General features: G+C 35.4%; 1 protein-coding gene across 4 annotated transcripts in view; it reads right to left on the reverse strand.

Annotated features, from left to right (window-relative positions):
* Nucleotides 1-27,433, reverse strand: part of Fife (fife) — a 295,802-nt gene that overhangs the window by 120,767 nt on the left and 147,602 nt on the right. For all 4 annotated transcript variants that reach the window (XM_064064184.1, XM_064064183.1, XM_064064185.1 and 1 more), the window contains 2 exons: nt 14,081-14,294; nt 6,919-7,358 (listed from right to left, as the gene is read on the reverse strand). In XM_064064184.1, the coding sequence (XP_063920254.1) occupies nt 6,919-7,358; nt 14,081-14,294 (654 nt within the window). The remainder of the gene's footprint in view (nt 1-6,918; nt 7,359-14,080; nt 14,295-27,433) is intronic.

Raw genomic sequence — 27,433 nt, forward strand, 5'->3', positions numbered from 1 at the left:
CGATATTACTCCACAAATCAGATTCATCTGGGCAAAATTAAATAACTTACCACCTTTTCCTTGCACCTGCAAATTCCGGAAAATGAGAAAACCAACCGGAACTCGGTAAGGATCCTACGGAAGTCATGGCTGCCTCCCCAAATTACCGGTTGACGAGTAGTTTACTCTGTTTTGTTGTTAAATTACCTCGCTTGAAGTGACATTCGATTTACTTCAACAAGGTTTTTCAGATCAAAGGGAAATCGCTCGCATTTCATAGTTGCTTTGAAAAAAGTGTTATAACATAATTACTTCCAAGCCGAACTAATTTTATTTTGTTTCATGACAATAAAAAACTGTATAAAGAAGTAAAAGCTTCGGTCAAATTACTAAGTTAAACCGCTGATAATTGTTTATATGTCAGAAGCAGTGGACTTTCCCGTTTTTCATATAAAGCCAATTTACTGCGACAAAGCAGATTAAAAGAATTTTTTTTTAACCTTTGTGGTCTTCAAAACAACCCGAACACTGAAGAGCTAGGGGAGTTAGCTTTTTGATGTCTTACTTTTGTTATCGTGAGCAGTTTGTGTTTTATACAGAATGCACCGTAGTTAAGCACAGAAATTTTAACGACATAATTTTAGAATAAAAATAAAATAAAGTCTTAATGAATAGGACGTTTGTTATAGTTAATAAAAATTTATCGTAGTTTCTTAAAGGTTACTGAACGTGTTTCTCACGTTCTCAAGAAATGCACAAGAGAAACTCTCAAGAAAAATTCAAAATTGTATGAGAAAATTTTATAATTTTAAACCAATTACCTTAAAATTTTGTTCATGATTTAAAATTATCATGAATGTGATAACTCGTTGATAATAATAGTTCGTCTATTTATCCCTTCCTACAACTTGATCGTGTCACTTCATTTGTTTTGAAGATGCAAGGCTAACTTAATTTTTTTAAGTAATAACACTTTTTTCTGAATTCAGAACTGTAGCACATGCATACAGGTAGTTACATAGTGGGGGTCCTATCTCAAGAGATTTGAGTTAGGTGCCCCACTACTTTTTATCGAGCGTTTGTCATCGTCTTGTCCTCGGTTGACTTGCCCCTCGGTCGAGTTCGGGTAGTGTCGAGTGTCGTGCACTACTCATACACTTTTTTGAATAAAACCGCAAATAAAATGATAAATTATGTATTATGAATACATTCTAAAATAGAAAACTGCAGTTAATTTTGAAAATATTAATACACATTTTCGGATATTTTTTTTAAATAATGAAAATTACTATTTTGCTATGTCCAGTGTGTGTGTAGACGTGGTAATGTTAGAACTCGTCAAAGAACTGTTTAATATCATGTTAGATGTAACTGAAAATCCAAAAACTTGCAATTGGCATTAAACCTCAACATGAGTAGAGGCTCAATTCAAAAAACATTCAAACGGGAAAAATATCTTTACCAAATTCATTTACTACAAAAATTAAGTGAGGATGTCTTTGACCGCAGAATCGAATTTTGCCAAACAGATTAGATCAGGATGGCAACTTCATAAACCAATTACTCCTATTATTTTCTGATCAATCTACTTTTTGTTTGAATGGGCGTGTTAATCCATAGCTGTAGATACTGGTCCAATACAAATCCGCATTGGATAGAGGAGGTATACAGTACCCCCAAAAAGTTGGTGTTTGGTGCGGCATTATTCGTTGCCACATTATAGGTCCTTTCTTCATTAACGGAAATTTAACGTCTGACAAATACCTCCAACTTTTGATATGACTGATATTGGTAGATGATATAACCGCTAAGAAAATAGAGGGGAGGGGGGGCGGGCATAGTATTTGCTAAGATAAGAAAACACGAGTGTCCACCATTTTAGTGGAAAATGAAGATTTGAGAAAATGGATGATTGAGGAGTTTAATCCAATAAGAATTAGAAGCAAATCACATAACATTTTTTTAAAAGAGAGCACGTAATAGAAAAGATAACATGCATCCCGTAATTAAGAATTAATAAATTATTATTACACATTGAAAAACAATTTTCGATTGGTCTCTTTGCGGAGTTGTCTACGTTTGTTAGTGAACTCATGAAGAGTGCTATTAAATAAACCAAATGAAACTTATGAAACTTCAAATAATTTGAGAGCGTTACAACCAACACCATAAAGTTTTAATTAAACATTCATGACGATTGTCTATTGTTAGTTAAAGTGATGAGATATTTTTATTTTGTTTCCGTCACAGCAAATAATTAACAATGGAGATTTAAAATTATTTTGCCTAGTGCCACAGGTACGTGTTTTGGTTGATAGTATCTTCGTCAGACACACTATGTGGCGAAGTCAGTTTTCAGCGAGTTGCAAGTGGCGATAAGGGTACCAATCGACAGCCACAAAAATATCATTCAGTTTTGGACACTTGTTTGGGGGTCATCTTGAAGGTGTGGGAAAAGTTCTTGGTGTTCCTGTTACGTTGTTTTTGAGTTTTTACGCTGTTCCGTGCTGTATCGTAAATATTATACAGCGAATTCCGCCAATACTGCCGTACTCGCTACCGTTCTTTTGTTTCACCGTCGATAACCTTCGTCCGTCGTGATATAAACAAAGCGTGGTTTTCAGTCGGCGTACCGTACTAGACCGTCCCTGTTTCAACGTCGCCGCCTCCCAGGGAACCGAAGCAGCATTCTTTGGCGAAGTGCTTCCTTTCCAGAGAGCGAACTGGCGCCAGAGGAATCGTCCCGGTACAAGGCGCCAACCTCTGTGGCGTGAAAGTGCCCTTGTCTCCACAATTGGCCAGGCGTGTCTACAGTGACACTAGTTTACCTTAGTAGATATTCTGCTCGAAAACAAGTACGTGTCGCAGTGTTCCATTAAATGAAATACTTAAAAGGTGATTACGTTATTGTGGTTGATGTGGCAAACTTTTACAATAAAGCATTAGCAACGCAGCTTTTGTTTTTCTAAACCGTGTTCTCTAAGGAAAAATTTAAGTGTCCCATTATGCATTTTCTATTATTTTTAACAAAATATTACTGTTCGGTGGTGCGATTTTGTTCTTTATCAGTAACTAAATAATGATTCAATACTGGAATTATAAAGCTGTTAATTGTGATGGAATAGGCACGAATATTAAATCGTTTGCAACGCAGGGTATAATTTATCAGCTGATAAATCATCGCCATATTTTAACATCCGGACATAGACAGCAAAATTTACTGCATATTAGTTGCTTTTCATATTTTAAAATTTTAATGATTACATTCTCGGAGATTTGCATATTTATGCTGAAAAATATAGCTTCTTTTGCATTTCATTGAACTAGGTTAAGTTACAAGAAAAAAAACATTTGGAACTTGACAACAAGTTGTCAACAAATCGTGTACGTACTTTTCAAAACAAAAAGTCCGTTTAGCTATTGAAACAGCAATAAAAGAAAATTGTTGTCCATTGTTACGGTGAGAAACCGAAGAGTTATAAATAATTATCAACAGTTTTAATACATTTTGTGATTCAAAAACCCTTTACAGAACAAAAATTATATTTTTTCATTATAAATAGAACGTAAGGACATATTTTTTCCCTCTGATGTTTTTTAAAAGCACAGGGAAATCTAAGAACTTTCAAATGTTCACCTTCTATCTAAAATATAACAATTCCTTTCTGAACGTCGGGCAAGACGGTAAAATACTTCAACGAGGCATTTTTGGAGTGTTTTTTAATGTTATCTCATTCGCAGTAGTTCAAAAACCTATAATGAAAAGCTTTAACCTAACCCAGGAGGAGTTAGTTTACAATAGTTGCCGCGTAGTCGTTTTGATAATTTTATTGAAGTAGGCAGTATAGTTCCATATCATCCCATCAGCCATAATTAAAGAAAAACATTTAGTAGAAGCAAGGAAAATTTGATTTTTCGATGAAAACGAGGAATATTATCAAAATGGTTGTGTTCTCTATTTCACTGTGATTGTTGCTTCTAAGTAGAAAACACAACAGGACGACGCAACTTGGTAAAACTTTATAAATATTTCGATTTTTTTTAACGCACGTAGAAAATTTCTCACTGAATTTTTCGTAAAAAGTATTAGCGGATAATGTATCCGAAGTTAACACTAAGGATAGTCAGCGTGACTGAACCTTAGTTAGTCCTTAGTAGATAACAGCAGTGACTCCAGCAACAGACAGCAGACTATGGTTTGGAATATCACACAATCTTTTGAAAGCACTCAAAAGTAAATTAATGAACTACGGCGAATGGATTTTTTCAAGGGCCACTTTGTATAACTGTAGTTTCAATTCCAACTTCAACAATAGTAATTTACTTCTGCATTTGTTAGGTGCAAGCACCATTCCTTATTCTTGTTGTAATTAAAGTTTTTATATTTAAATAGTTCTATCTATAATACATAAATTTATTAAGGAAATAATTTTATCAACTATTTGCCGATTGTCAGTAAACTTCGAACGGACATTTCCTGACAATAGGCATTAAAAGTTTTACATGCCGTTCGAGATAAATATAACACCTTTTCCGTATTAATACATAAAACGTTTTTTTCATTTTCTGAATGTATATTACTAATAAAGAGTATTGCATATTTCACTTCCCAAACATACATTATCTATCGTTAATTATTTCTCTGATAGGCGTCTAGGTAAGTGAGAAGGAAACAGTTAATAGCTAATTCCCCGTTGGCAACGATACCCCTTCAACAAGGTGTCTCGCAAGTTTCCTATGATCTGGGTATATTAGTGTTCGGCAGAGCCTACATAATAGATTTTTTGAAAAATAATAATGGAGAACATTAACTAAAATTTCAAGAAAATTGATGCCGTTACATGAAAAAGTGTTAAAACAAATCTTTACGGAAAAACGTACTCTACTCTTCTATTGAGTATACAGTTCATTACACGAATTTATGTTAAACACACACAATGAATTAGATCCTTTAAACGGATGTTCAAAATATATAACTAGTTTACAGTTATTTCATGCAAATGTTGAGGTAATCCTTTCTGGAATCGAAAATAGCAATAATTAAATTAACGAATCAACTTGGAAGCAGTCCTTGACAGAAAAAGATTACTTTAATGTACTAATAAAGTCATTAAGGTTTTGTCAAAGAATACTGTTTGTATGTTACTGAAGGCAAGAGTTACGAGGTTGTTATTTTAGACCAAAAGGATTGTTACGAAAGGATTGATCACAATTTATCAAAGAAGATATTGAACTAAAGAATGTCTGTGTGAAACTTTTTTCTATTCAAAGGACAATTTTTCGAATAACAATGAAAAGGTGGTGGAAAACGTATCTTTGAACATGAATATTTTCCACTTACATTACTGTCTTTGAAAGTATAATAGGTCTGAATAAGAGTATGTAGATAAAATATCGATGCCAGTATCAATTTACTGGTGCTCTTCTTCTAATAAGGAAACTATGCAAAGGGGCTTAAAGTCCTTACAGTTGTAGGTAGTTTAAATGATATCTCGTTTATCGCCACAACACTGAAAACACACAAAATATTTGTTGACGCGTTTCGCCAACCACGTTGGCATTATCTATGCAAATAAACCCAAACTAAAGTGGAATTACAACTAAACGTTATTTATAGCCGAACTAGGACTCCTCCCATTCCACAGTAGACGGACGATTTCGATATTTATTATAGGAGTATTTTGTTTTCTAAAACATTCGAAGGTTTTGTAACTACCACAGCACATGAATTCATTCCTAGTGTTAATGGTTCAGACCTACGTATTGTAGATAGGATTAATAATACGTCTGAATTTAAATTGATCTTTGGATATTTTAAATTTCAGAAAAATAGATCAGAGTCGACACTTGATCACATTTATAACGGTCCTTCAGTAAACAAAAATTTGTGTCAGGCTCTATAAGTAACTAAAAAATATGAATGCACTAGTAAACCTCACGTATATTTTCATAATATTTTGCATATTTTAGATGGGATTTAATAGGCAAAATTTTGATTAACGATTTACTATGCTTACGACAACCTTAAAACATCTGCAAGAGCAATCGGTTTTGTAGTTTCAAAGTTGAATTGCAAAATGTTGTTATATAATGTCTAGGGTAAAAACTCAACACGGGTTCATAAATTACTAGTGCAGAAGTATATTATTTTATAAAACTTAAATAATACTTACTGTTGTAAATTTTGGAAATGATGTCATCCTATTGTTGGTGGGATGATTTGATAAATTTTGATTAGCGTTTTACTATAGCGGACAGATAGATGGACGTTAACGTCGTTTTTCGTACTCTTGGGGGCTCAGATGGACTCAGTTAGAATACTTCCTTAGCTATTGTTCAGGAATAAAAAATGACATTTGCCTAATTTTAAAATTACAGATACATTTCCTGATGATTTGTCAATAAGAGAAAAACCTATCATAAAATATTCTAAGAGTCGAAACAGATCGTTAAAACTGTCTTGGTGAGGATTAACTAAGAAGATGAGAAATAATTTAGGAAAATTACAAATTTTTATATTGGCACATGTTTTCTTTAATTAAACACAGTCATCCATATTACTTGCAAAAAATGATCATCATGCAACACAACGAGTATATGAATTTTTTTTCCATGTTTATTTTTAGACTTCTGTCTAGATTTAATAAAAAGTTATATTGTGTCAAAACTGTTCTCACAGTTTTAGAAAATATCTTTGTCCTTGATGGTTTCATAAATTTGGATATAATGGAAAGAAGTTTCTCCAAAATTGAGAAAAGTTATGTATATAATTATTTTAACCTAAGTCCAGATCAATAATAATCATCAGTGATAAGTCAAAATCTAAAAATGATTTCTCAAGTATGGACTAAATAATAATAAGTGATCATCAAAATTCATATATTGCATTTTATATACATTTTTTATACACCTAGTATATAAATATAACAAACAACTTACAGTTGAGATCCTCGCCTCCTTGTCCGTCTGTCCTCTTCTGGGGCTATCAACGTTAAGGTTGTGGGAGCAGTTTCAGGACTGGGAGGACTGGTCGTTTCAGCTGCAGCTACTCTAAATGACGGCCGTCTTCCAACGTTGGTAGGAGCTGTCACAGTACTTAAACCCGGGACAGCATAGACATCGTAAGCGGAAGCCCTTCTGGGCATGGGGGCAGGTAAACCCAAACCACCTTCGGTGGTCGTAGTCGGTGCGAGAGTACTTTTTACTTCGTCGTCGTAACTATGTTGTCTTGCTACTCTGGAACCTCTACGTGATCGTGGAGCTTGAATTACGGGGGCTGTTTCACGAGGGGGGCTGTTCTGGCGACTGCAAGCGGTACTGCGGCCGCCACGGCCCTTGGTCCAATCGGGGTCGGGAGTCTTCGAGCCACCGCCTTTTAACTACACCACAAGTAAAAGAAGGATTAATAGTAATTAAGTTTACTTTTAAATACTAAAATGTTGAATGGGCGCTGATGATTTTGTTTAAACTTTATTATCATGTGTAGGATGAACTAAGCTCTCAAATGAAGGTTACTCGACCCACCATGTGACTTAAATTGTTTTACATATACTTAATATCATAAGGTCAGAGCGTGTCACTATGTGGACGCTCAGCTTAACTTGATTATTAATCCAGGCTTTTTAAATTTCAAAGCTGTACTTACATTAACAAAGTTACGATCGCAATATGTGTACAAAGTGTTTATAAATGATTCATACATCGCAATACCACTGTCAAACAAACAAAAATTAACATTTTTGGAATCTCCATCTCTGCATTGCTTCCTTAATATTCATATCAAACATCAGGCACGAGTTGACTAATTTGGACCCAAAAGAGTAAGTGTAGGTATAACATAAACCAGTAGTAACAATAATAAAAATTTTACTGCAACAGTTGGACAAATTATTGACAACAATAGAATACACTTTGGAACAAAACACCTTCATTATCATGTCCTACTAGCGAAGATGGAGAGTGGATCTATTCAGTTAGTACTTGTAAAAATGAGTACAAGTAGAAGGAATTATGAACCGCTGTAACACCATTAACCAATCAAAGCTTCAAAATCTATTTCACACTAAATGTAGAAAGGTTGTGCTTAGAGCAAAATGGAGGTCATTTTCAACGTTTTTTGTGACTTATCTAACTAAATTTTGATTCTAAAAATAAATTTGTACGTTAGAACATGGTTTTTACAAGAGTCAAAATGTTTATTCTAAAATAATCTTTTTCTTTTAACGATTGCGAGATGTACACAATGAATTATAGACCTCTGTATTTATAATTGTTGGGAGAAGATATATCCAAAATAAATCGTCAAAACTGATGAACGCAAGTTTGGACATAGGGAATTAACATGGGAAATTTGTTTTTATTTTATACATAATATCTCTCCAGATCACAAATCACTTTAAAGCTATTATTGAGTGATGCATTGGTGGAGGTAAAAGAGTGCTGTTGGTCAGTATTTTTTTCAAATTGTTGCATTGCGCCCATTCACTGTAAAAAGCCTTTTAAAATCGTATTTTGAATTTTGCATCATCGAAATGTCAAATTGAATTTAGAAATTATTCCTCGATTCTCAATCAAAAATCACTGAACAACTGAAACTTCTGGTCGTAGAGCGCGACCCCATGACAGGAGCCATCTCTGACTACACCTAGGCTATATGCAAGAAGCGTGAGATGAAGCCCTCCGCGCAGCTCGTCTTCCTCAACACCCCCATGGGCAGCATAATGGACACACCTTGGGGACCCGTCAAGTTAGGGATTTATTCGCGCTACCTGACTTAGAAATCACCGAAGAACTCAAATTGGGTTATTTTATCCAGTGTGATGATAATTGTAGGACAAATTAAACGGAATAACTGCATAATTTACAAAAAATATTTTATGAGGTTGTTGTTAGTGCCTTTCGATTCCAGTGAGTTTTTATTACTAAAATATCATTAAAATATCATGTTCTACTGCGATCAGATGAAAAAGTTAGGGCCTCCTTGTTTTTATCTTGTGATGATAAGATTTACCATTGAAACAGAAGCTAACCGTTTTGAAAAGAACCTTTTAATAAACCATTTAGATAACCACAAATAACAAAACTAAACAACAATAGGTAACGAATGAAGGAACGAAATACTGTACAAATTTGGAGAAGGTCGCTCTCAGCTGCTATACAGTAAGTAAGTCGATCTTCAAAACTCTTACGCGGGTTGATCAGCATTTTAGGTGATATCTGGAGGGAATATTGTTGGATTGCCTGTTTTACTGCGTCTCTGTTTGCATGACTGAAATTCCTAAAGAAAAAAATCACAGGGATTTAAATCTGGCAAACGCGCAGGGCAATGGTGGGTCCAAACTTTCCAATCCAACGTTGCGGAAAATGTTGGTTCAATGAAGCAACATTTATGAGAGCTGTATGGCTCGACACTCCGCTCTGCATGTAAAAGACCTGCTGCAGATGCCGCACCCTTCGAATCCCAGGAAGTATCTGCTGAGTCAGCATATTGTTGTCCTTCGGGGCATTTAATTCAGATTCCATGAAAAAGGTCGCATGACATGCTACGCTAGAAGCCCCAGCTACACATTGACAGTTGCACGTCATTGATCTGGATGGTCATGGACCAGTTGAGGGTTCTGTAATGCCCAAATTCGATCGTTTTGATGATTGGAACCTTCCGTTACATCAAATGATCAGTCAGTGAAACAAATGTTCCTCAAAAAGTCTAAAAAAAAAGGTATTCCAAGTCGAAGAGACCCCAGCAACATGAATTAAATCTACAGACTTATTATTACAACAAAACGTATAAGCAGCTTTGCTGACATTACTTATTGTATGAAACTCAACTGCAAGAACAATGATTAAGAATGCGAGCCCAGCGAGCACGTTCAGGTGTCATTTAAAAAATTATTTGTTGGTGTCCCTGAGAAGCTAAATTATTAAGAACAATTTTGTTTAATGTTTAGTTTAATGACTGTGGGACTAAAATATTCTGAACGTGCTCGCGGCGCTCGCATTTTAGTGTTTTTTTTTTAACAAATTTGCCTTCATTGGGAGATCTCCAGAATTATTATAATAAAAACTAAGTAGAGTTGCGGACTGTTAATTCGTAAATGTTTTGTGACACTAAATTCATTAAAAAAAGGACAATCAGAGTGCGAGTGCAGCGAGCACGTTTAGGTATTGTTCAAAATTATTCGTGGGTGTCCATGGGAAGCTAAATTATTATTATTAATGAGAATATTTGTTGGTGTCTAAAAAAGTAAATCTTGAAAATGTTTGTGAATAGTAAAGACCTCAGCAAAATGAACGTGCTCGCTGCGCTCGCATTCTAACCGTGTATTTTTTTAAATCAAAAACATTTATTATTAGAATTGAACAACTATGCTATTTTCTTGAATACTTCTGAGACTAAACTTAGAAAAAAGAACGACTAGAATGCGAGCACAGCGGGCACGTTCAGGTATAAATTAAAAAATTATTAATGTTAATGTCCTAAGAAGTTAAATTAAAAACATGTTTTAAGTTTCATGTTGTGAAAAGAAGTCTACACATATTAAAACAAAAAAGCAAAATGTATATATTTATATATTTGGTCCATTTTTTCTTAATATACGAAGTCTTCTTTTCCCAACAAGAAAGTGACAATATGTTTAACTATCCTGTTGTTGAAAGAAAACTCTATTACTATATATTAAAAAAAATAAATAAATTAAGCCCTGCCCACCCGGCTCGATCTGAATTGTAACGAGTTTAATTGTAACATCAATATTTCTCTAAAAAGTTTTACCTTTGTAAAAACATAAGAGCATTTCATATGGTAATTTCTTTAAGAGAAATGAATCTTTTGTAACTAAACTCCGCCCTTCAGCTCACGATGAATAAAGCATTCATCACAATTGAGAAGGGTTGGGTGGGCGGGGTTTATATTTGGTCAATTTTTTCTTAATATACGAAGTCTCCTTTTCCCAAAAAGAAACTGACAATATGTTTAACTATTCTGTTGTTGAGAGAAAACTCTATATATAGCGCGTCTACTTGATTTTATTCAAGTTTTATCATCGTTGAAAATAAATGTAACTTTGTTTTGTGAAATATTATTTTAATTTTTGTTGTTAGTACAATGAACAAACAAAAGCAATAATTCAAAAGTTTCGGAAACCTAGAACACATTGGCAATAGAGAAAAATATTTTAAAATCTTTATGTTGAGAGTCAATATTCTACATTTCTCCGTCAAAAACTTCTTGTAACGAACACGCTTCCAGGCTGCAGAAATTTCATTCCTGCTTAATACATGTAAAATTAGTTGAATTCTAGTCTTTAGTGATTTGAAAAAAAAATGTGAATTTTACACAAAATTGCCAAAAAGTCTTTGGCCCTATAAATTGATTCCTGTATAGTAGCCGTCACAATAAGCTGAACGTCTCAAGCGCTCAATAAACCCCTAACCACAGCTTATATGTACCATAAATTTGGGACTGATGCCGCGTGCCATTCAGTTAGTACAGGGTAGTACTTAAATAAGAGATATGATGTACCCAAACATTGTTTAGAACGCCCGTTATCGCAAAGTAAAAGTAACGTATAAAATTTATTTTAGATTGCTCAGTATTGCTAAATGGGAAAAATAAAATAAAACCTAAATAGCAAATTATTCTTAATCAATAAAATACAAGAAAATAGAAATTTTTCTGATTACAACCCTGTTCCGGACGGGGCCACAGGTGGAGAGTAATAAAAATTACAACCATCCTAATGACTTCAATGAGTGGCAGCACGACCGCGCCCCAGGCAGCATTCGGTATAACTTGACGACTTTATATTTCTCTGCTATTTAAAATATCAATTGATACTTAAGCATGCAAGTGTGTCTTGACGAGCTGCTTGAAGGGCTTCATTCCGGGTTTCTTGGACACAGCTTAGGTGTTGTCGGAGACAGAGCTGTTCAATACTTGAAGCACAATTACTTGAAGTAGTACTTCAAGTACTTTAAGTACTTCAAGTAATTTACTTGAAGTACTTTTATATTTGGATACTTAGTACTTGGTATGTGGAGTACTTGTGTAATGTACTTGGATTTATTACTTGATTTTGCCAAGTACTTTACTTCAAGTACTTCACTCAGTACTTCAAGTACATTTAGATACTTCAAGTACTCAAAGTATAAAATTTCATACCGTAAGTCCCTCAGTTTATACTTTATTTTACGTACTTTTTACGTCCCCAAAATACAGAAAGTCTGTGCAATACTTGATAATGTAGAATATTGTTTAAATTATGTGTTTACACATAGTCACCGTTGAGTTGTTTTCTCAGTTTCTGAATTTGGGTATGTATAATACAAGGACAGAGCCGAATGTCGAGTACAGCCTAAACCCATAAACGTTACCGTTAGATTCTTTTGTAATTTGGTCATCTATTGGGTCTGGTGTACTTTTTCCCGGCAAATGGACTGGGACATAACCAACCAGATATCGGGAATTAGATTGTTTGCCTGACTTTAAAGTTCGTCGAGCATTTTTAGATGACGATGCCATTTTTTTATTTTATTTACAGTAATAGACGTTAATGAACGACGTTTGATGATGTTTTTGTCCTTAGCAATTATTAGGTGTATATTTTGAGACGGCGGTTCTTTTCAGGTTATAATTCTAAAAAAATTAATCTTATCGAATGCATTATAGTAACAAAAAAAAGTATACATGTTTAAGCAGTAGGTTGTTTATAATTCAGATTGGTCAGTGGCCCAAAAGAATATTGTTTATAACATAGTATTATTAATAAGTAAGCTACCATTCTGCAATTTCAGTTGATGCTTATACAATTTTTTATGTGGCGCAATATGGATTATTGTATACTTAATTTCTGAGTATTAAAAAATTCAGTTCTAAAATATATTAAGCTTATTTAAGAAAACCGAAAAAGTAATCTAATTCCGCAGTATTTCAAATAATTAGAAAGTGCTTGAAGCATTTTTAGTACTTCAAGTATTTATAAGTACTTGAAGTATCCCTCCAGTATTTCAAGTACTCGTAAGTACTTGAAGTAATGTACTTGGCTTGTACTTCAAGTACATCTGAAAAGTACTTGATACTTGAAATATTCTTGCTTGGAACTTTACTTGAACACTATTTCAAGTAGTAGTTTGAACAGCTCTGGTCGGAGATGGCTCCTGTGATGGGGTCGCGCACTACGACCAGGAGTTTCGTGGGGGGATTCATGTGCTGGACCCAACACCAATTTGTACATTTATTCCGTTTAATTTGTCCTATAATAATCATCACACTGGATAAAATAAGTCAATTTGAGTTGTTCAGTGATTTCTGAGTGAGAATCGAGGAATAATTTCTAAATCCACTTTAACATTTCCTTTTTCCATGGCTAGTCCAAGGACGCCTTCGTCGAATTGAGATGGAACGACAAATCGGCGCTAATTATAAAACACGATTTTTAAATCAGTGATATATAATAATAGCTTTCAAGTGATCTAGGAAGATATTATAAAATAAAAACCAATTCCCCATGTTAATTTCATATGTTCAAACTTGGATTAGACGCTCTGTTAATATTAAAAGTCTTATAAATTTACCGCATCCTTTGTTGCTTCTGAAAACAAATTCAAGAGTCGATTTTATGTGTCACACATGGGAATCATGTTTTGAAGAACATATACTCTTTGACCGGAAGATCAAAGAGAGGGAAAAGGGGAAAACTTGTTATAGCCGGCGACCTCTAAGCGATAAAAGTTTTCACTAAAATATGCCAAACGTCCTTTAAGATAGTTTCACAACTATGGACTATTTTAACCATAAATTTTTGTTTTAACATAGAAACGATTGTCTCAACAATAAGTCGGGTAACAAATGGAATCCAATCAATCTTTGGTTAAAAGGGACTTTAGTAAAAGGTAAACTCTATTGAATAACAAAAAACCTCTTTGTGAGTTTCTCGTTTAGCGTTAAAACAATTTTATTTACTATTAAACATTAAAGCTACTGTGAGTGAGTTTGTTTTTCGTTGTTTTTGAAGCCGATATTACTGACTGACTTGGTTGGATACAAGTATGAAAATCCATGTAAGTACGGAAGAATAACAGTCCATTATGGAATTACATTTACCTTTTCCAGTTCCTTGAGCGAAGCAGGGGACACATCCGAGTGCCTTCTAAGTTCCGGACTACGAGGTGGGGCTAAACCGCTCCCCATCCCCGTCGGTAAGCCACCCCCTGAGCCTAACCTCGCTTCGGAATGCCTTCTCTGTAATTCTTGTATAGGAACGTCCAACAAACTCTCCGATGAGTCTTGAGCCAATGCCGCTCTTGATTGCAATTTCCTACAACAGCAAATATGTTAATCCAACCCTCAGCTTTACAACAAGCTAATCAATCACATGATTAAACTCCCGCAAACTTCACAGGGGTTTTTAACGTGGTTAAAGGGCAATAACTTCCTGCGGCTTAAAAATAGATACGTTATTCCAGCGTAACTTAAAATACTCTTCACATCAATCGAACTACATTATCAGTTGATAAATAAATAACAAATATAAATTTTGACATAAATAGTTCAGTAGGCAAACGAAATGTATTTTAATTTAAAATTAATTTAATAAAGCGTGAAAAACTGTTTACTTTGTTTTAGTTTGATTATGAAGGATCGCAGTGTTAATATAAATATTAACAGTACACTGTAATGAGTTTTTAGTGAACAAGTTAGTAATTATAAAGTTATAAATATTGCAAAATGGTTATTTTGAATTAATTCACTAATTTGAGTTGCATGAAGCATCCATTTAAATTATGGAATAATAAATCAGTAATAAAAATGTAAATTATAAGAATAAAGGTAAAGGTCTTATTTTTCTTTTGGTCTTAATAATGAAGTAATTTTCAAATGAAGTTAAAGAAAGAAGTTTGCAGCGCCATTTTCTCCGGTCGATTCCAAGCTTATAGGAGTTATTCGACATGGAAAGTGGCTTCACATTCGATATAAATCAAACTATTTGCGTAATATAACACTTGCTTCACTGGTTATTTTACTAGACGATTCCAGTAACTTATCTGTCTTAAATTAAAAATAAAGACCAAAATAAGTACCTACGAGTCCCGTCCCAGGGAAGTTGGCCCACATATCAAAAATGATTTCATTTAATTTAAACAACAGAAATTTTGTAATATCATTTTTGTGAAGAATTTTCCAACATTTTATCTCAATATAAATTAATCGTTATTTAAAAAAAAAGTAATAAAAAAAATAACAAATTTAATAGCAGTCTTTCTTAATGGAAATTATATTACATAATCTGCCGTCTTTCTCCTGCTCATGTTCATAAAGGAATCCCTTTTGAGTTTTTGCTGAATTAATATCAGTCAGCTACACAAGCAACAGCAACTTGTAGCTTTGTGCTGGATAAAGACAGATTTGTTGCAACACAGCTCTGCATTCGTCAAACTGTAAGCAACAAACTTTCAGCTTCTTTCATATTCCCTGCACTGGATCGATGAGGTTTAGAATAACTCTTTAGGGATTCTTTATTCTAGCAAAATTATCTACACCAGAATTTTTATTAAAAAGCTAGACATTTTGTCCACATGTCTTTCATCTATAGTTTTTGTATTACTGTTTGGTTGAGTCAGGTTAACTTGTTTTGTTAAGAATTATTTGTTACAGAAAACCGAATTTCAACAGAACTGTAAACTTACAATATAGTGCCTACTTAATAGCAAAATATTGTCAAGAAATTGAAATTTTATTGATTGTCTTTGGCATATAATTGAGCATATACACAGTACTGTAAATTGTTTTTGTACAATAATGTAAGTATCTATGAAGACAGAAAATATGTTTCTTTTTTTAAGTGAAAAGCAATGTAATGCATTATTATAACAGTCTGTAACTACAGACGTTATACAATGTTTCTATTTTAACTACACTTTTTATGATATTGCTAACAAATGTATTGCTTCTCTGTCGATACGCAAATTGCCAGTTAAATTTGGACAAAAATTTGAATGACTCGAATAGTAGTAACACTGACGTATTTCATAGCAATAAACAGACTGTAATACAATTTTTAGCCAAATTATCTGCATCATTATCGTTATTATTTTCTCCGGAAACTTCAATTGATTAACAAAATTTCATCAACATTGATTTTTGGCAGATATGTTCATTTAATTTTTTATTCAGAATGTCCAAAATTTTCAAACACTGGAAAACTGTAAACGATAAATAAAATGACGTGGTTTATTTCTTCTTCAACATTTTTCAACATTTTAAAGAAATATTGACCGAAGAAACTTTTTTTGGAAATTACGGTTCAGTGTATCTTCAGAACAACGTCCTGGAAGAAAGCTGTCATACTGTGCACTTGCTGTAAAGGATAGGCAGTTCGAAGAATGTTTCCTTCTAAATTTCAACTGGCGTAAGTCAATAATCACTGTTTAAGCTTTATATTACTTATCATGAAATATCAGAAAAATACCCAAACAAACTACCAGGAAATTAAATTCCGTTCTCTAAAGCAACGAAATAAGATTTAAAATCAATAAAATATTTTCTGCCTTCATTCAAAGTAAATGCCTAGCTTAGAAGCTGAAAGGTAATAACGAAGGAAAATAAAAGTTCAGGATCATTTTACAGTAGTGTTTTATAAAGTGCGAATAAAATTTAATTTAAAGCAATGTAACAATCACATATATTTAGTACCAGTACTCCAAAGATATTCAGAATAACGAAGCCGGTTCATCTTAGTCTTGAAAGCACTGGTGTTACCAAAAAATAGAATTTGTGGTAAAATTATAAGTTATTTATCAATGCTCGAGGGATATTTGTTTAAAAGTGTTCTCCCTCGACATAAAATCTACACAAACTTAATGAGATTAAGTTGCTTGTGGGTATCATTTTGTTAACAGAAGTAATATAAAATGTTAACAACTTGCCCCAGCTGTTTCACAATGGCCTGTAATTTTTAGAAAAGTTCTTATAAACCCGAATTAAAAATCGTGACTTATTTCTGTACACATGCTGCAGTTTGTATTACGTTGTTTTAAACTGCAGATAAAACATTTATTTTAACGTGTTAATCTGTAAATGAATGAAATCAAATCAAACTAATAGAAAAAAAAAACACGAGCCACAGGCTGTTTAGCAATAACATTGAAACCACAGGCCTGGGAAAGAATACATGAGTATTCCTATTAAAGCGCATAGTACAATTTTATTTTCATGAAACAGAGAACGTTTGAACGTCCAGTGCTTTTCTGTGGGTTGGTGTTGTTGCATGATAAATTGAGTGAAGACAAAATGAGTTTCCGCTGACAATTAAAAATATTTGGACTGTTTAGTTTACAGTAAACAATTTAACCATTCAACAGATATCATACTTCATTATTAAACAGAAAAACAAGCAGTTCACCAAAAAACTCCTTCAAGAAGGAGTTTGATTATTAGAATTTTCCAGTAATGTTCACGGAATCGTATAAATTAAAATAGATTTGTTGAAACGATTGAACTTGTATTATGTTTTTAGAATCTGAATATTGAATGTCAACCAAACATTTGATAAAAAAATTTAGTAAAGTTTGGATGAACGGTGAAACGATAGAAATCAAGATTAAATGCATTAAAATTCAGTTAGTTTTCAAACGCAGTAGATTTGGATTATTTAGGAAGAAAAGTTCTACTAATGATTTTTTCTGAAGAGTTCACATTTTATACATTTTGGATTTGTTTCGGTTCAAAATTTTATTATAGAAGTTTTAACCATTCGTATCACACAGTTTTCATAAGGAATACATTTTCCAAGTACAGCAGCAATCAATTTAAACCTAAAGCTTCCCTACCCTGGCAACGTTGACGAATCATAAAAGAAAGTAAAGCGTAATCGTTTCGGAGGAAATGCTCTAAAAAATGCTCAGAAGCATTTTTTTTGTAGGATAGAAATAACAAGAATTATTTTTTCATCTCTAACTTTTTGATTTTTCTCTTCATTATTTTTTTTATTATCAATGTTACTGCAAAAAATTATTAATGAAACCACCAACTTTTTCTCAGTCATGGTTACGAAATTAAATGAAAAAATAATTGCATCCTTATTCCACCTCGTTAGGTCATCAACGTTCCTAAAGTGAGTAGATCTATCATTACTTTTTTAAAAAGTTTGACAGGCCACTTGCCTATTTTTTAAAGCCGGATTGACTGAGTTATGCAAGGAGGACTCCTTTTGATGTCAGTCTTGATCTTGGCACGTTGCCCGCTTGAGGCCATTCCAAAATTTTAAAAGGTAAGAGGGATTGAGTGTTTATTTGTAATTTATGAAAAAAGTCGTTAATTACTATTAATATACGAAAATGTGTTGCAAAACGTAACTAGGGCTTGTAACGATTTTTAAATCTAAGCGCGCTCGGTGAGCAAGGTCGCGGAAGAGTGGGGTCGGTTTTTACGGGCGGCGAGAAAAAGAGGAGGTGAAGAGCGTTTTTTGAGCGAAGTGAATTGCTGTGAAAATCGAGATTTTGGCAAAATAAGGAACCAAGAACAGCTAGGTGAGTCCCTATTTGGCCTAGAATATTTAAATAGAAGGAGGAACTAGGTTCTTTGTACGGGTGCCGTCGATTCGTGGTTGGTTGCCGTCTCCATCGTCACTGTCCCATACCCATCGATTCGTGGTTGGTTGCCGTCTCCATCGTTGCTGTCCCATACTATGGTAACATCTCCTAGGGGAGCTTTGAACATAAGAGAATCGCTCCGAAGTGCTTCACCAGGAAAGAGCTTACGTAAATTTGCGGAAAGTACTTAGCATGTAAGATCGTAGAGGTGGTACCATTTCGCGAAGGGCGTTTGTTAATATAAAGTTACTGAAAATTAGTCTGTTGTCCGTTCGTCCCTTTCCTTGTTGGGTTAACTACCCAGCTGGCGCCCAAAGGACCCCCCAATATAAAAAAAAAGGCCGGAGAATGTCAAAATCGCCACATATAAATTTGGCGCCCAAACACGTGGGGCTATAGCAGCGCTTTTGTCATATTTATTTATTGTTTGCTATAGAGTGGGGGTTTCTAATTTTTACTTACCCATCCTTATCCTTAGGACGGACAACTGAGTCATTTTTGTATGTCAGTATAGTACTCTAATAGTAATTCATTTAAGTTTCCCGTCTTTTTGGAGTACTCGATTACTGATTCAAAATGAATTCGATTTTTGATATGGAAACAAATTATTTGAAAGCGTCGGAGCTTAACCATGAATTAAAAATAAGAGGAACCGCCAACCCGGAACGGCTCGATCATGATACCAAAAGAAGATATCTTCGAAGGAAGTTACGAGAGGACATGAACAGGCCGAATTTACAATATAGTACACCTAATTTCGATTTTGATTTAGAAAAGGCAGAGGTGGACCAGAGCATCGCGGAACTACGCACAATGTTAAGTGTGTATGACGGGATAAATACGGATATGGACAAACGAATTCAAACCAAGGTCAACCATTTGATGGGTCGCATTCGTCGATTCGAGGTCGGTGAAGATAAGGATGACCAGAAGGCGTACAAGGAGGATAATCTTATTCTAGTAGAGTCCTTGGAGGAGATGCGCTTACAAATAATGGAGCAGGTCAGCGATGTTGACAGAGTTGTAAGGACTGTAGGTAGGACAGACAATTCGTCGAGAGCTGTGGAGACGGTAAAAAGTATGCCTGTGTACAAATGGGGTATTGTTTATGACGGTAGATCGACCCAGGAGTCAGTCAGTTCATTCTTACAGAGAATTGAGGAGCTAAGGATTGCACGCGGTACATCAAAAGAAGAATTATTTAGATCTGCTGTGGACTTATTCCAAGGGCAAGCTTTAGTTTGGTACCGATCTGTACGGGGTTCAATTAATTCCTGGGAGGAATTAGTCGCTGCGTTGAGAAGAGATTTTCTTCCTTCGGACTTTGATGATGACCTATGGAGAGAGATTCGAAACCGTACTCAGGGACAACAAGAACGAGTAACGATATATATCGCTTATATGCAGAATTTATTTGGTCGGTTATCAGAAGTTCCTACAGAGGATGTTCAGCTTAAGACCATAAGAAGAAATTTATTGCCAGCATTTCAAGATCACTTAGCACTAATGTCCATTCAGTGTGTTCGTCAGTTAGCAGACATTTGCCGTACTCTAGAAAGTTCTTTCGAGCAACAAAGGCGATTTCAACCACCACCTAGACGCTCTGTTGCCTTGCTAGAACCTGATTTGGCATATAACTTAGCTGAAGCTCCACATGCAGGTCCTTCTAACAGCTCACGTCGTGCCAGCGTCGCCGCAGTTTCAGACATTACCTGTTATAATTGTAGAAAAACGGGACACATTTCACGCAACTGTCCAAGTCGTCGCCAACGTCCAATTTGCAGAGGATGTGGTAGACCAGGTTTTATTAGGCCAAACTGCCCCTCTTGTTCAAAAAACTAGTTCGTCGACAGAGAGTGAGAGTCGGTCGGCACTCCCTGTCGTGTGAATTTGGTGGCTGCCCTTCCAAAGAGTGGAAACACCGGTTGAGAGTTGTTGAAGATTTTTACGGCCGTCCTTCCAATTCTCATAGCGAGTCCAATAGATTATCTAGCATCTTTAATAATAAAAAGAGAGTCAGTGCCAAATACTCCCCTACTCAAAATAACTATCATCGATCTTCATCGTCTAGGCGAGGGTGTCCGTTAACTTCCTGTCATCATTCTAATCAGTCTATTTTTTGTCATAGTCGTAAGCCCATCGGTATGAAGTCAGACGCTGAAAATAATTTTGCTTGGCTAGAAACGTTGTTAGCAAAACGTGAAAATGATAACAGGCCATACATAACCGTTCAAGTCTTGGGTGTTTCCATTACGGGTTTGCTCGACAGTGGCGCGACCAATTCAGTTTTTGGCCAGGATGGTATCCAGTGGGTGAAAAAATTCAACCTGACAGTTCACGATCCTCCGTTACCCAATATAGATACAGCTGAAGGAAAGCCACAGGAAGTAGCAGGTTACGTTATTCTTCCAGTTGTAGTTGATGGTCATTTCGGTCTAGTAAAGGTGTGGTTAGTTCCATCGCTTAAACACAGCTTCATTCTTGGTGTTGACTTTTGTCGTCAGTTTGGATTAGAGGTGAATTACCGTAAAAATATGTATTGTGTCGATAGGGACGGTTCATCTTTGTCGCTGTTGCAACATAATAAACTGCCAGAGATCTCTGACAATACCCAAGTTCAATCGCTGTTGGATTTATCTGTTTCCGAACGGGAAGCATTTAATCAAGTCCTTGCCAGATTTCAGGAACTGTCATGGGAGGAAGGAACAAAGTTAGGCCGTACTTCAAAGATGGTGCATCATATTGATACTGGAGATGCCACCCCAATCAAGCAGAGGCATCACAATTTTTCGCCTTACATGTTGGAGCACTTATGCAAGGAACTAGATCAAATGCTGAAGTTAGGCGTGGTCCAGTCATCTTCCAGTCCATGGGCTTCTCCTGTATTGCTCGTGAACAAGCCTAATGGTGAGAAGCGTTTTTGCTTCGATGGCAGAAAGCTCAATTCAGTTACAAAACCAGATGCTTACCCCTTGCCAAGAGTTGATTATATTTTAAATATGTTGACAGGAGCGAAGTATCTTTCTAGCATTGATCTTAAGTCAGCGTTTTGGCAGATTCCTTTGCACCCTTCTTCGTGCGAGAAAACTGCATTTGTTGTGCCATCTCGAGGCTTATTTGAATTCAACGTATTACCGTTTGGTCTCAGTAATGCAGCTCAGACTATGCAACGCTTGATGGATACGATCTTTGGACCTTCTCTAGAGCCTTTTGTATTTGTCTATTTGGACGATGTTATAATTGCCACCCCTACATTTCAAGAACACTTAGATATACTTGGAGAAGTTTATAAACGGTTGAAGGACGCTAACTTGACTATAAACCTGGATAAGTGTAAATTTTGTCGGGATTCTTTGCGATATCTAGGGTTTTTGTTAGATAAAGATGGTCTGCGTACAGATCCGGATAAAGTTTCGGCTATGTTAGAGTTTCCAAGACCTGAAACTGTGACACAAGTTAAGCGGTTCCTTGGTTTAGTAGGTTGGTATAGAAGGTTCATCCCTAACTTTTCGGCACTCACGGCACCTGTGTCCGGACTTATAAAAGGAAAACGGAAAGCCAACCGGATTATTTGGTCAGAGGAAGCCGAGAGATCCTTTACACAGATTAAGGAAGAGTTAGTTAAGGCGCCCGTTCTGGCAGCTCCGAATTTCAAGAAACTTTTCACCATCCAGTGCGACGCTTCGGATTTAGGTTTAGGCTGCGTTCTAAGTCAAGAGGATGTTGAGGGTAAAGAGGTTGTTATTGCGTTTGCTAGCCGTACTTTAACCAATGCTGAAAGGAAGTACACAGTAACGGAGAAAGAACTTCTGGCTGTTCTATTTGCAATAGATAAGTTTCGACCCTACGTGGAAGGTGTTAAATTCAAGGTGGTGATAGACCATTATAGCCTGCTTTGGCTGCATAATCTGAAGGAACCGAGTGGGAGACTTGCGAGGTGGGCTGTTAAACTTCAGCAGTTTGATTTTTATTTAGAACATCGTAAAGGAGCTTCCAATGTAGTGCCTGATGCGTTAAGCCGGTCGCCAATAGAGAATCCCCAAGTTTGTTTGTTGCACTTTGACGCGGAAGATAATTTAAAGGATCTCTGGTACCGTGGAATGATCGAGGACGTTACGTCGAAACCTACGCAGTTTGCAGACTGGCGCGTTGAAAACGGCACGTTATATAAACACCTCCCGGAGTTGTCCCAAATCAATGACCTGGTTCCGGCGTGGAAAGTCGTGGTTCCTAAGCATCGTAGGAATGCGGTCTTAGAGAGTTGTCATGATGTCCCGACTGCTTCTCATTTGGGTGTGTTTAAAACATTTTGTCGTGTTCAAGAACTGTACTATTGGCCACGAATGCGGGCCGACATCAAAAGATACGTCAGGAAATGTAAGGTTTGTGCTGCCCAAAAAATGTCGTCTATGTCTGTTCCTGGTTTGATGGGGTCATCAAAAAAAGTTTGGTGTCCGTGGCAGATTGTTTCTGTAGATCTTCTAGGTCCTCTCCCTCGTTCAGTTAAAGGACATTGTTATATTCTGATGGTTTCAGATTATTTTTCCAAATATATCCTTCTTCATCCGCTGCGTAAGGCAGATCATAAAAGCATTATCTCTTACTTAGAGAATGAAGTCGTACTTGTTTATGGAGCACCTCAAATTTGGACGTGTGATAATGGAACGCAATTTACATCCCATGAGTTTCGACGATTTGCATCTGAGTATGGATCAAAAATTTGGATTAATGCAAGCCACCATCCACAAGTGAATAGCGTTGAGCGCGTGAATCGAGTTGCAGGAGCCGCAATTAGATCTTATTTGCGAGGTAAAGATCATCGGCATTGGGGCTCTGAATTACCCAAAATCGGCTTCGCTTTGCGAACAGCAGTGCATGAATCCACCGGATTGAGCCCTACATTTATAAATTTTGGCCGATATGTTCCCTCCAGCGGTGAGTTTTATGGTAAAGTCCCTTCTGATTTTACTTCCTGGGATCTTAATAAAGAGAATGTCGCTCAATATCTCTCTAAGAGAGGAAACCTGGACCGAATTTATAAGGAGGTGACAAAGAAACTAAAAGAAGCCTACCAGAAGAATTGCCATTCTTATAATTTGAGACGTCGAAAAGCTGATGTGTATCATGCAGGTGATCGTGTATGGAAACGAAATTACGTTTTGTCTGACGCCTCTAAGAAGTTTTCGTCTAAATTAGCTCCAAGATTCATCGAATGTGTCATAACAAAGAAAGTGTCTCCTTTGGTGTATCAACTCGCCGACGAATCTGGCAAAGATATAGGACGCTGGCATGTAAAAGATTTGAAGCCATGTGATGACGCTTAATAAGTATTTCCCGATTGTGACGTTTAGAAATAAGTGTGTATGAGATGGAGTGATAGGAGAAGTGTGGATGATCTCGTGAAAGATAGCGCATGGTGGACTGAATGTAGAAGTTTCTTTTAAATTTTCCCGATTTTGACTGGGTATACCCGAAACCTAATTTGGATTTTTCGAAACAAACCTGATTGTGACCTTTATATTTTCACTGCAAGAGTACTATGGATTATATTTCTACTTATTTTGGATTATTTTTATTTAGTTTCGATTTATGTTCATTTCTTAAAAAAAAATAAATTTTTTTTTGGTAACTTGAGGGGGTGTAACGATTTTTAAATCTAAGCGCGCTCGGTGAGCAAGGTCGCGGAAGAGTGGGGTCGGTTTTTACGGGCGGCGAGAAAAAGAGGAGGTGAAGAGCGTTTTTTGAGCGAAGTGAATTGCTGTGAAAATCGAGATTTTGGCAAAATAAGGAACCAAGAACAGCTAGGTGAGTCCCTATTTGGCCTAGAATATTTAAATAGAAGGAGGAACTAGGTTCTTTGTACGGGTGCCGTCGATTCGTGGTTGGTTGCCGTCTCCATCGTCACTGTCCCATACCCATCGATTCGTGGTTGGTTGCCGTCTCCATCGTTGCTGTCCCATACTATGGTAACATCTCCTAGGGGAGCTTTGAACATAAGAGAATCGCTCCGAAGTGCTTCACCAGGAAAGAGCTTACGTAAATTTGCGGAAAGTACTTAGCATGTAAGATCGTAGAGGTGGTACCATTTCGCGAAGGGCGTTTGTTAATATAAAGTTACTGAAAATTAGTCTGTTGTCCGTTCGTCCCTTTCCTTGTTGGGTTAACTACCCAGCTGGCGCCCAAAGGACCCCCCAATATAAAAAAAAAAGGCCGGAGAATGTCAAAATCGCCACAGGCTTGTATTTTTTACTTTCGCGTAGTATTCAGGTTTACAAATAACAAATAAATTTAATTTTAGCGTTTTGATTTCGCAACAAAAAAAATGAAAAATCCTCAGAGTTACCAGACAATTTGGATCTAAAAAATGATTTTTAGGCGACCAACATAAAAAGAGCTACTCCACTCGATTTGGGGCCGTAAAGTCTTACTTTTTGGGACTGAACTGTCAAAATAATTTTTTTTGAACTGAAGTCTCGTATCTGCTGACCTTTCTTCGGAGTCCTTGTGTGTTTACCTTACATTTAGCATCTTTAGCCAACGGAATTCTTTTTATATCCCTTCAAATTACCTTAACAATAAGATGAGCAAGAGATGAAGCAAGAGGCATTGAATATTTTAAAAATGTATGAAGTGAGATGAGATTGGTTCCCAAATGTTTGTCGTAAAATAGCCTTTTTTATACTGTGGCGGCACAATAACACGTCAGTAAGCAGAGAAAGATAAGCGGTTAGGATGCTTGCCCGGAGAGCGAGAGGCGTAGGGTTCGAATCCCACTGAGACACAACATTTTTCTCTGCTTACCTACAATACATTCTCTTAATTGAAAGGCAAACTAGACTTCCGATTTTGTGGCAAATCCTTCAGGGCTTTGGTCCAACAAGAAAAGCAACAGTTTTCTAACCTCAAAAACGTAAATATCTGCAGTCCTACGAAACAAAGTTTATTAAGTATTAATGTTAAATTATTGTTCAATACTTTTACATTTTTAAATTTTATGTTGTTTTTCATTAAAATAATGTTTCATCTTCATATTTTTTCAAATTTAACTACGAATTAAACTACGGGCTCAAACTTCAGATGGGCAAAAAAAAGCTCTTTGCGACATTGGTACATAAATTACTATTTTAGGAGATCGTTACAAATCTAGTTCTTCTACGTCCGCAATCACGTTCATGAAGTGTAACTTTTTTGTAGTAAAATCTCAAAATTACTTTTTTGTAGTCAGTTGTCACTTTTTAGACTGATTTGTCACTTCTTTGTACTCAGATGATGAAAATTTACTTTTGCGTCCTTGGCCTTGTGTTTTTGACCAATATTTTTTTGAATAACAGGGCTGAAAGCGTGGTTATTTGAACTCCACTAACTGAATGTCGTTATCAAACATGACAGTACCAATTTTTTTACTTAGTAGTTTACCAAAGTAGCACTTTGGTTTTTATCAGATCTGCAGGACTTTTCCTCCAACAACGAAGAAATATTTTCTAACCTCAAAATCACTTACATAACCAATTATTTTTGTGTGTACCTCAGCCAAAAAAAAAACCTTTTCGGCCTCAAAGTTTAGACCAGCCCAAAAAGTTCTTTAAAAAATTTAAAAAAATAATAGAATTTTCAGATGCTATTTAGGTGTGTTATAGTGTTATAATCGTGATAAAAGCTTATAGTTTTGTATAGCGTTATTTTCTGGATCATGTAATTTATGTAAAAATAAATAAAGGACACTGTATTTTGAACAATTTAATTGGTGAGTGGGCTCAGATTAGCACACCGCGCTGTAAGTGATCTTGATTTACTGCAAAGGAAGCTGTTGTCAGTACGTTTGGTGACAGATTATTGGGTAAATTTCTTAAAAGGTATATTTGGTTATATTTCCTGATCTACAGCGATCCTAAAAATTTAGTACTTTTTACATAATCTTGTTTACATGTTTTAAAGTGAACATCACGATTTATTATCATTTAAAACTACTAACTGATTTGTCAGAAACCCTTTTTTTGTGTTCTATGTTGCTTCTAAGCTTGGTTTAATTTTGATTACAGTACTATAATCAGTATACTGCAGGTATTGTGTGAAAATAAAATTTTGGAGGTGCTGCGAAAGGTCATTCAAATAAATTAAATGGAAATATGTCTTAAAACTTTGGGAAACGCTGTATTTTATATACATTTCTGAAGATATAATTCCTCGAAGCTTTCTATTTTTTGTTAAATTTTTGAAAAGAAATTTTACCCTGTTAGGATTAAAATTATAAAATTAGTTTGCGTAATAATAACTCGTGTAAATTGCAATCAAATGTTTTGCTTAAATAAAAAGAATGCCAAAATTACATATTAGTGAATTGAAATTAGTAAATTGCAATAGGTAACTAACATTTTATTGTAAGAACAGTTTTTCAAATTTTCGAGAGTGTATTGGTTTATAATTGCTAATTTTGTTAGCATCAGCTTTTTTAAAAATGGATATGGCGTTGTTATTAAATAGTTTGGAAAAGTGGTGGAAACGGTTTGACTATTATCGATGGAATCATATGTCTGTAACCAACAAGTTTAATTAATAACTTAATCTTCAGACCAAAGATGGCTTTCTTTACTTGTAGTATTTTCAATCCTTTCCATATCTTCACGAACTGTATTTGATTAACTGCATCGATATAATACCAACAGGCTCTAATTCTGATTTAGGGAGGAACATTTGTAAAGAATTCATTAAATTGGTCAGGGGATATGTGGGTATATCTTGAGTAGAAAGGGATTTATTTTGATATATGAGAGACTATTTATATTGCTTTGGATTTATTAAAACTGTTTTTTATAAATTTGTCATTAGCATTTGTTTTAGTAGCCGTCATAGCCACCCTGTATGTGTC

The sequence above is a fragment of the Zophobas morio genome, unplaced genomic scaffold (assembly GCF_036711695.1).
Source record: "Zophobas morio isolate AGI-343-1 ecotype UQ-CSIRO unplaced genomic scaffold, CSIRO_AGI_Zmor_V1 ptg000024l, whole genome shotgun sequence".
Lineage (NCBI taxonomy): Eukaryota > Metazoa > Arthropoda > Insecta > Coleoptera > Tenebrionidae > Zophobas > Zophobas morio.